The sequence below is a fragment of the Microtus pennsylvanicus genome, chromosome 7, assembly GCF_037038515.1.
Source record: "Microtus pennsylvanicus isolate mMicPen1 chromosome 7, mMicPen1.hap1, whole genome shotgun sequence".
Classification (NCBI taxonomy): domain Eukaryota; kingdom Metazoa; phylum Chordata; class Mammalia; order Rodentia; family Cricetidae; genus Microtus; species Microtus pennsylvanicus.
Window position 1 is genome coordinate 6,003,540 of NC_134585.1, and position 13,442 is coordinate 6,016,981.

The window sequence follows — 13,442 nt, forward strand, 5'->3', positions numbered from 1 at the left end:
TTGTTTATTTTTTGAGACAGGGTTTCATTATGTAGAACAGAACTCTCTCTGTAGATCAGGTTAGCTTCCATTTCCAACAGAGACGGACTTGTCTCAGCCTCCCAGGTGCAGGGACAGAGGGTGACCCCCACTGCATCCAGCTTCTAGCTTTTTCCTTATTCTGTTTTCCCCACACAGGGTCTCGGGGTCTCCGGCAGCCCAGGCTGACCTGATGTGTGATGCGTGGATGAGGATGGCCTTGAACTACTGATATCCCCTGTCTCCTATTGCCAGTTGCTGGGATTCCAGGCTGTGTTTAGCAGATTAGTGAAGGCCTCCAACACCACCCAGCTTATGGGTTTTTTTCTAAGATGCCACTTCACCCTACTTTAAAGACTTGTTTTTACCTGTTAGTTATGTGTCAGTGTGTGGATGTGAATGTGGGTATGTATGCAAGAGTACAAGTTCCCACGGAGCCAGGAGAGGCCACTGGATTCTCTGGGGCCCAGTGACGCGTGGTTGTGAACCACCAGGGTACGGTGCTAGGAACTGAACTCAGGTCCTCTGCAAGCAGAGCACAGGCTCTCAACCACTGAGACATCTCTCCAGGCCCCTAAAGAACCCTTATTTTGAAGCTCACTGCCCGCTGGGTGGTGGTGGCACACACTTTTAATCCCAGCACTCAGGAGGCAGAGTCAGGTAGATCTCTGGGAGTTCGAGGCTGGTCTACAAGAACTAGTTCCTGGACAGGCTCCAAAGCTACAGAGAAACCCTGTCTCAACAAACAAACAAGTAAACAATGGTGGCATCTTTAAGCCTAGCCTCAGGAGGCAGAGGTAGGTGCATCTAAGTTCCAGGTCAGCCTGACTGACATAGTAAGTCCCAGGCTAGATGGTCTACATAATGAGACCCTGATTCATTCAAACATTTTTTAAAATTTTTTGGGGGGTTAGGGATGTACTCAGTAGACTGCTTTTCTTTCTTTTTATTTTTCTTTAATGACTTATTTATTTTAATTTTATGTGCATTGGTGTTTGACCTGCATGTATGTCTGTGTGAATGTGTTGGAGCCTCTGGAACTAGAGTTACAGACAGTTGAGAGCTGCCATGTGGGTGTTAGGAATTGAACCCAGGTCCTCTGGAAGAAAAGCCAGTGTTCCTAACCACTGAGCCATTTTTCAACTCCAGTAGAGTGCTTTTCTAGCACAAATAAACCCTCCTTGATCCCCAGCACTGTAAAGATGGATTATGACGTTTGTTGTCCATCTGTGACCCCAGCATCCAGAGAGAGGACGATCAGAAAGTCTGGGTCATCCTCGGCTAATAGGAGGCCAACCATGGGAAATGGCACAGTGGGTAAAGTGTTAGTCTCAAAAGTGTGAAGACCTGCATGCAAATCCACAGAGCCCATGGAAAAGCACGCATTTGTAATAACACCTGTAACCCCAGCGCTCTCACAGTAAGACGAGAGGCAGAGATGGGAGACTCCTGGAAGCTGCAACAAGACAAGAGCTCACCCCACACAGGGTGGAAGGTGAGGACCGACCTCCACACACGGCACCCGAGGGCCTGCACTGACGTGCATGAATGTGCACATCCTCATAAACTCACAAAGTTCAAAACGAAGGAAGTGAGAGGGGCAGGAGTGGGCTGGTGGTGAAGGGAGCACTCTGCTCCTCTAGAAGACTCGATTTTGGTTCCCAGCACCCGTGTTGGGCAGCTCACAGCTCCCGTAGTTCCAGGGGATTCGAGGTCTCCAGCCTCTGAGGGCACCTGTGCTTACAGACATATACCCCCATGCAGACACATAATTCAAAACGAGATGGGGCTGGAGAGATGGCTCAATGGTTAACAGCACTTGCTGCTTTTGCAGGGGACCTCGGAGTTCAGTTCCCAGCACCTGCATAGGGCGGCTCACAACCACATGTAAGACCAGTTCCAAGGAATCCTATGCCTCTGGCCTCTGGTTATCTGCACTGACATCCACATAATCTGTGTGTGTGTTTGTCTGTCTGTCTGTCTGTCTGTGTCTCTCTCTCTCTCATATATACACATACATATACAAACACACTCATAATTTTAAAATGTATCTCTAAAAATGATAAAAATTGCTGGGTGTAGTGGCATACACTTTTAATCCTAGAGAGCAGAGACAGGAAGATCTCTGAGTTTTAGGCCAGTCTGGTCTACATGTTGAGTTCCAGGGTTACGGACCCTCAATAACAGGACCCTATCTTTAAGAAAAAGAAAAAAGATAAAAATTAAATATTTTTTGGAAAGAGTTAAAAATAGGTACCAACAAGATAGTCAACACCAAGATAACATATATAACATATATATACAAATATATCATTAGGTAACCAAGGCTATATCACTCTCCCATGCATATTACTCAAAAAACCCCGAAAAGACAAGAAAAGACAAGTAGCATGAACAGATCGAAGGCCAGGAAGGGAGGGTTTCCGCCACGGGTGAGCACCACCCCACTTCTGGTTCAGTTTGTTTTGCGGTACAAAGAGCTCAGGCCGACAGGAATGGGCGGCCACGAGTCCACCGTGCTGATGGAGGAGCGCTTGCGGCGGCCGGCTATGCTCACTGTCTTGGGGTCCTTGTAGAGCGTGTAGCCGTGCTTGACGATGAACGGCAGAGAGGTGAAGTGCAGGAGCATGCGGAAGATTTGCAAGAGCAGATACAGGTGGCCGAGGTCCTTGAACTGCTCCTTGATGGTGCCGTGGATGAGCACCACCATGGTGAAGCTGAAGAGCTCGTAAACAGTGATCCACAGGACGTAGATGATCAGCCCGATGAGCATGTTCTTGTCGAGGCAGAAGAGGAGGAAGCAGCTGACAGTGATGGTGGTGATAGACAGGCCGGTGCTGATGTTGTGCCTGTAGACCACGGCCCAGGATGAGACCTCAGAGTTCATGTCCAGGTAGATGCTGTATTTGTCTTCGAAGCCAATGTGTGTTATCTGATTCAGATCAAAGATGAAGAACTGGATGGTGTTGAGGATGGAGAAGATGCCCGCTATGGTGGATACCATCTTGCAGTTCATTTTATACCAAAGTCACCGGGTTAGGTCCTGAAGGGGAAAATCAGGGGTAAACATGACAGGCAGAGCTTGCTCAAGACGGATTCCCCAAATCATTAGGTGTAACTAGGGGATAGAGGGACAAAGACCATCTGCAGTCAGATTTTTCTTTGGGCCGCTGGCTCACAAAAAAGCAACCAAAGATTTATAGTTAATTATAAAAGCTCAGCCTATAGCTTAGGTTTGTCCCAATAGCTCTTATAATTTAAATTAATCCATTATATTAATCTACATTTTGCCTTCTGGCTTTTTACCTCTCTTCCATCTTGCACCTCCTGTTTCCTCTGGCCTCTATCCTGCGCCTAGATTCATCTCTCCACCCCCACCTCCCCTATCCAGAAGTCCTGCCTAACATCTTCCTGCCTAGCTATTGGCCATTCAGCTCTTTGTTAAGCCAATCAGAAGGCACCTTGGCAAAGACCCATCTTTGCAGAGTATAAAAGGTTACTCCACAACTATGATCCAGATAAAGAGTCTGGTGTGGGCTAACCTAAGCAGCTGGAATCACGTTGTTGGGACGCAAAAAACACCATTGGCCTAGGGGAAGCTTACGACCCTGTCTCCGCCCAGCTGTAAGGTGGTGAACAGCTCTGGGGGCAGGGAGATAAGGGGTTCAAGGTCATTCTCAGCCTGGCTTACAGGAGACTCTGCCTTAAAACCAAACTAAAAAGTAACACGGACTCATCAGTTAGGAGCCTGTGTGGTCCTATAGAGGAGCAAAGTTCAGTTCCCAACCCCGAGGTCCTGTGGCTCAGCTGCCTGTAGCTCCAGCTCCAGGGGCTCCATCTTGGGTTATGTTATTACTATTATTATTATTTGAGACAGTGTTTCCTTGTGTAGTCCTGGCTGTCCTGGAAATTGCTCGAACACACAAGGATCCTCCTGCCTCTGCCTCCCAAATGCTGGGATTAAAGGTGTGCACTGCCACACTCGGCTTTGGTTTCTCTTCTGTTGCTGTGATAAGGCGCTATGACTAAAGCCACGTCAGAGGAGTTTATCTGGAGTTTTCCGTACCAGAGGGCGAGTCCGTGACCAGCCTGTCACACCAGCAGGCAGGAAAGCCCAAGCCGTAACTGAGAGCTTACATCCGATCCCTAAATAAGAGGCCGAGAGTTTACTGGGAATGGCGCTGGTTTTTGAAACCTCAAAGTCCATCCCCAGTGACATTCTGTCTTAGGGTTTCTATTGCTGTGAAGAGACACCATGACCACGGCAACTTTATTATGAAGGAGAAAGCGTTTAATTGAAGTGGCTGGCTGACAGTTTCAGAGGTCTAGTCCATTATCATCGGGGTGGGGAGCATGGCCGAGTGCAGGCAGACGTGGTGCTGGCTAAGTCTCGACCACAACGTAACAGGAAATCACCTGACAAAGGGAGAACTCAAAGCCCGCCCCCACAGTGACACACTTCCTACTCCAACAAAGCCACACCCCCTAATGGTACCACTCCCTTTGGGCGCCATTTTCTTTCAAACCACTACACATATCTTATCCAACAAGCTGTACATGGTGAGGTCAGTGAGAATGGCCCCCATGGGCTCATATGTTTGAAAAGTTGCTGTTTGGAACTGTGGGCTCCATGCCCAGCTCTACATGAGCCTGCTATGGCGGCACACGCTGGTAATCCTAACACCTACCAGGTAGACACAGGGGGATCTTAATTTCAAGGCCATTCTTTCCTTTTTTTAAAAAAGATTTATTCATTTATTGGTGGCGCACGCCTTTAATCCCAGCACTCGGGAGGCAGAGGCAGGCGGATCTCTGTGAGTTAGAGGCTAGCCTGGTCTACAAGAGCTAGTTCCAGGACAGGTTCTAAAACTACAGTGAAACCCTGTCTCAAAAAAAACAAACAAACAAAAAAGTACTTATTATGCATACCATATATGCCTGTATGCCAGAAGAGGGCACCAGACCTCATTACAGATGGTTGTGAGCTGCTATGTGGTTCCTGGGAATTGAACTCAGGACCCTGGAAGAGCAGGCAGTGCTCATTTTTTTCCTGCTTTGTTTTGTTTTTTCAAGACAGGGTTTCTCTATGGAGCCTGTCTTGGAATTAGCTCTATAGACCAGGCTGGCCTCGAACTCCCAGAGATTGGCCTGTCTCTGCCTCCTGAGTGCTAGGATTAAAGGCGTGCGCCACCACCACCTGGCACAGTCGGCGCTCTTAACCTCTGAGCCATCTCTCCAGTCCTATCAAGGCCATTATTTATTATATAGCAAGTTTGAGGCTGATCTGGAGACATAAGACACCTTGTCATTTCCTGGTACCCACCTCACTCCACTGTTATTCCAGGGTTATTTATTTATTTATTGCTGTGTAGTACTCCATTGTGTAAATGTACCACATTTTCCTTATCCATTCTTCAGTCAAGGGGCATTTAGGTTCTGGCTATGACAAACAAAGCTGCTATGAACATAGTTGAGCACATGTCCTTTATTATTTTTTTTATTGGATTATGTGATCTTTCGGTGTCCAATTTCTTGAGTGCTTTGTATATTTTGGAGATCAGACCTCTGTTTGATGTGGGGTTGGTGAAGATCTTTTCCCATTCTGTAGGCTGTCGTTTTGTCTTGTTGACCGTGTCCTTTGCTTTACAGAAGCTTTTCAGTTTCAGGAGGTCCCATTTATTAATTGTTTCTCTCAGTGTCTGTGCTGCTGGGGTTATAATTAGGAAGTGGTTCCTGTGCCAATGCATTCAAGTGTATCTCCCACTTTCTCTTCTATAAGGTTCAGTGTGGCTGGCTTTATGTTGAGGTCTTTGGTCTATTTGGACTTGAGTTTTGTGCATGGTGATAGATATGGGTCTATTTTCATTCTTCTACATGTTGATATCCAGTTATGCCAGCACCACTTGTTAAATATGCTTTCTTTTTTCCATTTGATATTTTTTGCTTCTTTATCAAATATCAGGTGTTCAGAGGTGTGTGGATTGATATCTGGGTCTTCTATTCAGTTCCATTGGTCCTCCTGTCTGTTCTTATGCCAATACCAGTCTGTTTTCAGTACTGTAGCTCTGTAGTAGAGTTTGAAGTCAGGGATTGTGATGCCTCCAGAAGTTCTTTTATTGTACAGGATTGTATGGCTATCCTGGATTTTTTGCTTTTCCATGTGAAGTTGAGTACCATTCTTTCTAGGTCTTTGAAGAATTCTGCTGGGATTTTGATGGGCACTGCGTTGAATCTGTAGATCGCTTTTGGTAAGATTGCCGTGCTTTTAACCTTTGAGCCACCTCCCCAGTCCCCTTCCATGGCCCTGTTCACCTGCACTCGGAGGCCAGAAAAGGGCATCCAGTCCCTTCCTCTGCCGTGCCACTCTCTGCCTTTTCATTGAGGCAGAACCTCTACCTGAATCTTGGTTCACATTTTCTTGGCCAGGCTGGAAGCTGGCAAGTCCCAGAGATGCTCCCGTCTCTGCCTCCATAGGAGCTGGGGCTATTTGTATTAGAAGGTATACCTACCTGTCTTGATACATGTGGGCTGGGGAACAAACTCTGACCCTCATGATTGTGGTGCGAGTGCTCACACCACTGAGCCCCCTCCCCCAAGGACATGATACAGTCCATGAAAATGTCTCCAGTGAACTCATGAATATGTGCAATATAAAACAAACACCATCAGGAAGGGAGGAGGGGTGGAAGGAGGGGCTGTAGAGCCTGCTCATCATTTAGGAGTGCTTGCTGATCCTGCAGAGGACGTGTTTTGGTTCCTGGCATCTATGTTGGGTAGCTCACTACTACCTGTAACTCCAGCTCCGGGGTACCCAACAACCTCTCCTGGGCCTTTTGGGCACTGCATACGGTCTTGGTTGGAATACAGCTATGGATAGCAGACTTTAGCTTCTAATGTAAGAATATGCTTGGACAAGGAGCTAGTTATAAAGAGCTGGGCGATGGTGGTGCACACCTTTAGTCCCAGCACTCGGGAGGCAGAGGTGGGCGGATCTCTGTGAGTTCGAGACCAGCCTGGACTACAGTGTGAGTTTCCGGATGTCCAGGGCTACACAGAGAAACCCTGTCTCAAAAAAGCAAAACAGAGCAACAACAACAAAACCCAAACAAAACAAAAGCAAAACAAAAAACCTAATGTAGTGGTACATGCTTGTAAACCCAGCACGCCAGAGGTGGGGACCAGAGGATCAGAAGTTTAAGCTCATTTCAAGGTTGTTCTTAGCAGCATGGTGAGTTCAAAGCCGGTCTGGGCTACACGAGACCCTGTCTCAAAAGCAAAACCAAAACATGACCAGACCTAACACACAAGTTGAGGTACATTGTGTTATATGAGTTCAATTATATTTCTATGTGATAATGTTAAAGTTAAGAGATGAAGTCATGGGCTGGAGAGATGGCTGCTCTTCCAGAGGTCCTGAGTTCAATACCTTGTAATTACATGGTGGCTCACAACCATCTATAATGAGACCTGATGCTCTCTTCTGGCATGCAGGTATACATGCAAAAAGAACACTGTCATAATAAATAAATAAATAAATAAATAAATAAATAAATAAGTAAATCTTTTAAAAAGACACACACACACTGTGGTAGTTTGAATGTATTTGATCCCCATAAGTTCATAAGGAGTGACACTATTAGGAGGTGTGGCCTTGTTGGGGGAGGCTGGAGGGCACAAGCCTTTAATCCAGACCTCGAGACTGGAGGGCACACCTGTAATCTGGGCCGCACCTTCTGTTGTGAGTGTGTCGTCACTGTGAGGGCGGGCTTTGGGGTCTTTTTCTGTAGCTTCACTCAGTGTGGCAGTCAACTTCCTGCTGCCTTCTGGTTAAGAGTTCACAGCATCACCTCTGTCTCATGCTGCCATGATCCCTGTCATGAACCTCCGAAACTGTAAGCCATCACCTCAACTAAATGTTTTCTTTGTAAGAGTTGCTGTGGTCATAGTGTCTCTTCACAGCAATAAAAGCCCTAACTAAGACATACAAACACATGAACATACACACAGACACTGATAAAAGATACTGAAGACCTCAAGCAATTGAGGACGTGGAGAGAGAACACTGTTCTCATGGCTCAGAAGACTCACTACCACGAAGATAGTTTTACTGAGGACTAGCCCAATGAAAGCACACTTGCCTAGTATTGGGGAGGCTTTGTGTTCAATCCTTATATTGTACCACTGCCTGTTCCCCTGGCCCAAAATTTCAGCTGATTCTACAGTTTGTTTCTATACACATGTGCTAGTTTTATGTCAACACGACACAAGCTAGAGTCACTGGAGAGGAGGGAGGCTCAATTGAGACAATGCCTCCATAAGACTGAGCTGTAGACAAGCCTATAGGACATTTCCTTAATTAGTGATTGATGGGGGAGGGTCAAGTCCATGGTGAGCAGTACCATCCCTGGGCTGGTGGTCCTGGGTTCTATAAGAAAGCAGGTTGAACAAGCCATGAGGAGCAAGCCAGTAAGCAGCACCCCTCCATGTGTCCTGCATCAGCTCCTGCCTCCAGGTGCCTGTCCTGCTTGAGTTCCTGTCCTGACTTCTTCCAGTGATGGATTACAAGGTGGAAGTGTAAGCCAAATAAACCCTTTCCCCCAAATTGCGTTGATCACGGTGTTTCATCACAGCAATAGAGACCTTAGTGAGATATCACACAAGCATGCTATGTTATGTCAAACTGTCTGTCATTGTGACAGTTTTGAGTGGCGTTGGGACCTTGAAGAGGTACTGGGGTACTGGACAAATGGCGGCACATGCCTTGAATCCTTTGGGAGGCAGAGGCCTGGAGATCTCTGAGTTCAAGGCCAGCCTGCCTGTGTGCACAGAGTTCCAGGACATCCAGGGCTGCACAGAGTTAGCATGGGGAATTTCATACATTAACAAACAGGCACAGGAGAGATTTAGTCTGGCCTTCGTGACTTCTGACGTCATGCTCACATAGCTACTCCAAAAAGAAGGAAGTCACACTGCAAACTTCAGAAAAACAGTGAAGTGTGTGCAGAGTCACGCAGACAGTCGCCTCACCCAGGCACTCTGCCCAGAGACACCTAACCGTTTCTAACTGCCATCTGCAGAGCTTTCCCGTCTTCCCAGCACAGCGAATCCCTCTCGAACATGCCTGCTGGGCCTTTCACAGCACATTCCAGTTAATTCTCTGTCTTTGACTGGATTCCAGTAAATTCTCTTACTGCCCATGTACCTGGCCTCGCTGGGGTCTCCAAAGACAATTACCATACCTGGCTAAGTTTCCTCTTTTATTTTATTTTTCTTTTAAAAATTGTTTTTTGGCTGGGTGTGGTGATACATGCCTTTAATTCCAGCACTCGGGAGGCAAAGGCAAGGGGATCTCTGAGTTGGAAGCCAGCTTTGTCTACAGAGTAAGGTCCAGGACAACCAGAGCTACACAGAGAAACCCTGTCTCAAAAACAAATAAACAAACAAAACTTGTTTTTGGCCTGATGTGTTGTCACATTTCTTTAATCCTAGCACTAAGGAGGCAGAGGCAGGAGGAATCTATGTGAGTTTGAGGCCAACCTACTCTACAGAGTGAGTTCTAAGCCAGCCAAGGCTTGATGAGATCCTGTTTCCCCCAAAAATTAATTTTATCTGTGTGTGTGTGTGTGTATGCACTCATGTGTGCAGTGCCCACAGAGGCTGGAAGAAGGCATCAGATCCCTGTGGAACTGGAGCTTATGAGGTACCTGATATGGTACTGAGACTCAAACCCCGGGCTTCTGCAAGAGCAGCAAGAATTCTTTTTTTTTTTTTTAAAGATTTATTTATTTATTCATACAGTATTCTGCCTGTAGGCCAGAAGAGGGCACCAGATCTCATTATAGGTGGTTGTGAGCCACCATGTGGTTGCTGGGAATTGAACTCAGGACATCTGGAAGAGCAGTCAGTGCTCTTAACCGCTGAGCCATCTCTCTAGCCCCCGAGCAGCAAGAATTCTTAATCACTGAACCATCTCTCCAGCCCTCTCATTTTTTTACGTGTGTGTGTGTGTGTGTGTGTGTGTGTGTGTGTGTGTGTGTGTGTGTGGCGGGGCCAGACTACTCGCACAGTGTGCACGTATGTGAAGGTCGGAGGACAGCTTTCCTGGAGTCAGCTCTCTGTGCCCCATGTAGGGCTGACTTCAGGTCCTCAGGCTTGGTGGCAGGTGCTTTTTCTCATCATTCATAGCAACAGGCATAGCAACAAGTTTAACAGATTCCTTTTGATTAGACAGGTGCCTTTGACAGCTACCCCTCCCCTGAGACAGGCTTTCTCTGTGTAGCCCTGGCTGTGCTGGAACTCAGAGAGATCCACCTGCCTCTGCCTCCCAAGTGTTGGGATTAAAGGCGTGTGTCATCAATGCCCGACTAGATACTTTTTTTTTTATAAAGAGATTTATTTTCTTTTTATATGGGTGTGATGGTTTGAATAAGAATGGCTCTGATAGGCTCATATACTCAAATGCTTGGTCACCAGGGAGTGGAATTGTTAGAAAGGATTAGGTATTATGACTTTGCTGGAGGAAGTGTGTCACTAGGGGTGTGCACCGAGGTTTCAAAAGCCCATGGCAGGCCCAGGTTTTCTCTCTGCCCGCTTGCTGCCTTTGGATTAGGATGTAAATTCGTCAGCTGTACTTCCATTGCATGGGAGCCGTCATGTTTCCTGACACGATGATAATGGATTAAGCCTCTAAAAGTGTAAGCAAGCTCCGCCTCCCAAAATAAATGCTTTCTTTTGTAAGAGTTGTCATGGCCATAGTGTCTCTTCACAGCAATAGAACAGTGACTAAGTGGGTGACTGATTGCATGTACATGTGTGCACGGTGTGTGTAATTGCCTGTGTTGGCCAGAAGAGGGCATTGGATCCCTTAGCGCTGGAGTTACAGATGTTTGTGAGCTGCTGTGCGGGTTCTGGAACCAAATCCAGGTCCTCTGGAAGAGCAGCCAGTGCTTTTCACTGCAGAGCCATTGCTCCAACCCCTGTGACCACTTTTTGACAAACTATGTGTGTTGGGGGTGAAACTCAAGACAGAAACTAAAGAATGGTTTTTCCTCTTCTTATTTATTTATTTGTTTATTTTTACTTATTTGAACTATAACAGGAGACATCGCTAGCTAGGGGCAGAGGCTAAAGAAGATATAGCATAGCAAAAGAAACTCTCCTTTCCCCACAAAGGTGATCTGGGGAGACTGGGGCTACCCTGAGAGCCTCCAGGGTTTTAATGGCCACCTTTACTCATTGTAATGGTGGACAAAAGTTAAAATCTTAGATTTCCGCCGGGGGTTGTCTCCAGCTCCCAAAGAGATGCGCCTATGGTAAGAGAGTATGTTGCCCTGTTTCTTGCTCTGGTAGATGATTTGGGCATGGGTAACGACAAAGTACAGACAGAAGCTGTGTAGGGATGCCCGGGACACCCAACCGAACCAGCGCATGGCTCTGACCAGCGTCATGCAGAACTCATCAGTGAGGATTTGGACCACCAGGTTGATGGACTCATAGGTGAAGATCCAGATGGTGTAGCTCATGAGACCCCCATAAATCTGGGCATACACGGAGTACAGGAGGAAGCAGCTGACGGCCATGGTGACGAGGGACAGGAACAGGATGATTTTGAAGCTCCAGCAGATGAAGAAGTATCTCACAACATTGATGCCCTGACTCTGGAGGCTACTCGTGCAGTTGTCGTTCCCAAGGTACTTCTTTTCGAAGATGAGGTGCATGTGGGTGGCCATGATGGAAAAGGCCCCTGACAGCACTGTGCCCATCTTCGCTGACAGCCCATACCAGTTCTGCTGCCTCATGCCAGTACCTCCTGTGGAGACAAGCGACCCCACGGGAGCTCAGTGCCTGTCTGCGCATGCATGAGGTACCAGGCTCTCCACCTCTGTCTCTGTCCCCCACCTTGGAAACAGAGAGAGGAAAGAAAGTGGGAAATAGCGGCTTTGGCTGACAAAAGATGGGGGTGGGGAGGAAGGCCGATGGCTCCTGGGTAAAGGGCTTACAGAAGACCTGAGTTGCCGGGCGATGGTGGCGCACGCCTTTAATCCCAGCACTCGGGAGGCAGAGGCAGGTGGATCTCTGTGAGTTCGAGACCAGCCTGGTCTACAGAGCTAGTTCCAGGACAGGCTCCAAAGCCACAGAGAAACCCTGTCTCGAAAAACAAAAAAAACAAAACAAAAAAAAAAAAAACAACAAAAAAAGAAGACCTGAGTTCAGGGTGGCCCATTGTAAAACCCCTGTGATGGCCTGTTTCTGTAATTCAGGCCCTTGGGTGTGTGGGAGGGAAGGGGAGGGGGATGGAGACCTGCAGATAGATCCTGCAGTTCACTGGCCGGCCTGCCTAAGCAAAAACAGAGTTTTTAATTCAGTGAGAAAACCTCCTTTCAAAGCCACAGAGGAGGATGCCTCTCTGCAGCCCGAAAACTGGCTCCTCGGAATGCTCTAGAAGAGCAAGCCAACCAAGCGGGATGTTTTATCACATCTTAGCCGGGCTTCAGAAGTCCCACAGTGATCATCCTAGCTGTCTGCTCTTCAGAAGCTAGCTCCGCATGCTGGGCCATAGACAGGGGGAGGAATCCTCCATTCTCCTGTGGGGGAGGCTCTGTCCACTGCTCATGCTCCAAACCCATGTTTGCCAAGTTGTCCAAAGAAACAGAAGCCATCGGAGTAAGGAAACGCTGACAGTACACTGATATGCCCTGCCTTTCCCTAACGCCCTCCTTGCTGATCCTGAGGGCTCTGTGTGTAGCAAGGCCTGCTACTCAAAGTCTTTGTTAATCTGTTTCTCCCTGAGTGCCTGATATTAATAACTGACAGTGCACGCATGCGCGCGCACACACACACACATTCAAGTTTTGTAGAAAAGAGAAGAGCTCACAGAGCCGATAAAACTGCTAGAACCACGTAGAGGACTATTAGAAAACACAGCGTGACAGTGTGAACTGTTGGTAACTAGACATCAGAAATCAATAAGAGTACAGCAGCAGAGCCGGGGGCCCGGCTCAGACAACACAGTGTTCGCCTTGCACACATGAAATCCAGGGCTCCATCCCCAGCACTGTGTAGAACTGTGGTGCACACACAGCTGTAAACCCAGCACTCAGGAGATGGGGGCAGGAGGATCAGGAGTTCAAGGTCATCCTTGGTGGTATAGTGACTTAAAGAACAATTTGAGGGCTGGAGAGATGGCTCAGTGGTTAAGAGCATTGCCTGCTCTTCCAAAGGTCCTGAGTTCAATTCCCAGTAACCACATGGTGGCTCACAATCATCTGTAATGAGATCTGGCACCCTCTTCTGGCCTGCAGGCACACATGGAGGCAGAATATTATATACATAATAAATAAATAAATAAATATTTTAAAAAAAGAACAATTTGAGCTGCGGGGAAACCCGTCTCAAAAAATAGGAGAAAAACGTGTAGGAGTCAC

General features: G+C 47.3%; 2 protein-coding genes across 2 annotated transcripts; both read right to left on the reverse strand.

The window, feature by feature from the left end:
- Positions 1–2,473: 2,473 nt before the first annotated feature.
- Tmem217b (transmembrane protein 217B) lies at positions 2,474–3,034 on the reverse strand. Its single transcript, XM_075978791.1, has one exon. It carries the CDS (start codon positions 3,032–3,034, stop codon positions 2,474–2,476), a length of 561 nt encoding a protein of 186 aa, XP_075834906.1.
- An 8,212-nt stretch (positions 3,035–11,246) lies between these two features.
- Positions 11,247–11,816, reverse strand: Tmem217 (transmembrane protein 217). Its single transcript, XM_075978792.1, has one exon. The coding sequence runs from the start codon at positions 11,814–11,816 to the stop codon at positions 11,247–11,249; it is 570 nt and encodes a 189-aa protein (XP_075834907.1).
- Between the last annotated feature and the right edge of the window lie 1,626 nt (positions 11,817–13,442).

What these genes read in the sequence shown, in the direction of transcription:
- Tmem217b (XM_075978791.1), bottom strand. Translation starts at nt 3,034, where the DNA reads ATGAACTGCAAGATGGTATCCACCATAGCGGGCATCTTCTCCATCCTC.
- Tmem217 (XM_075978792.1), bottom strand. Translation starts at nt 11,816, where the DNA reads ATGAGGCAGCAGAACTGGTATGGGCTGTCAGCGAAGATGGGCACAGTG.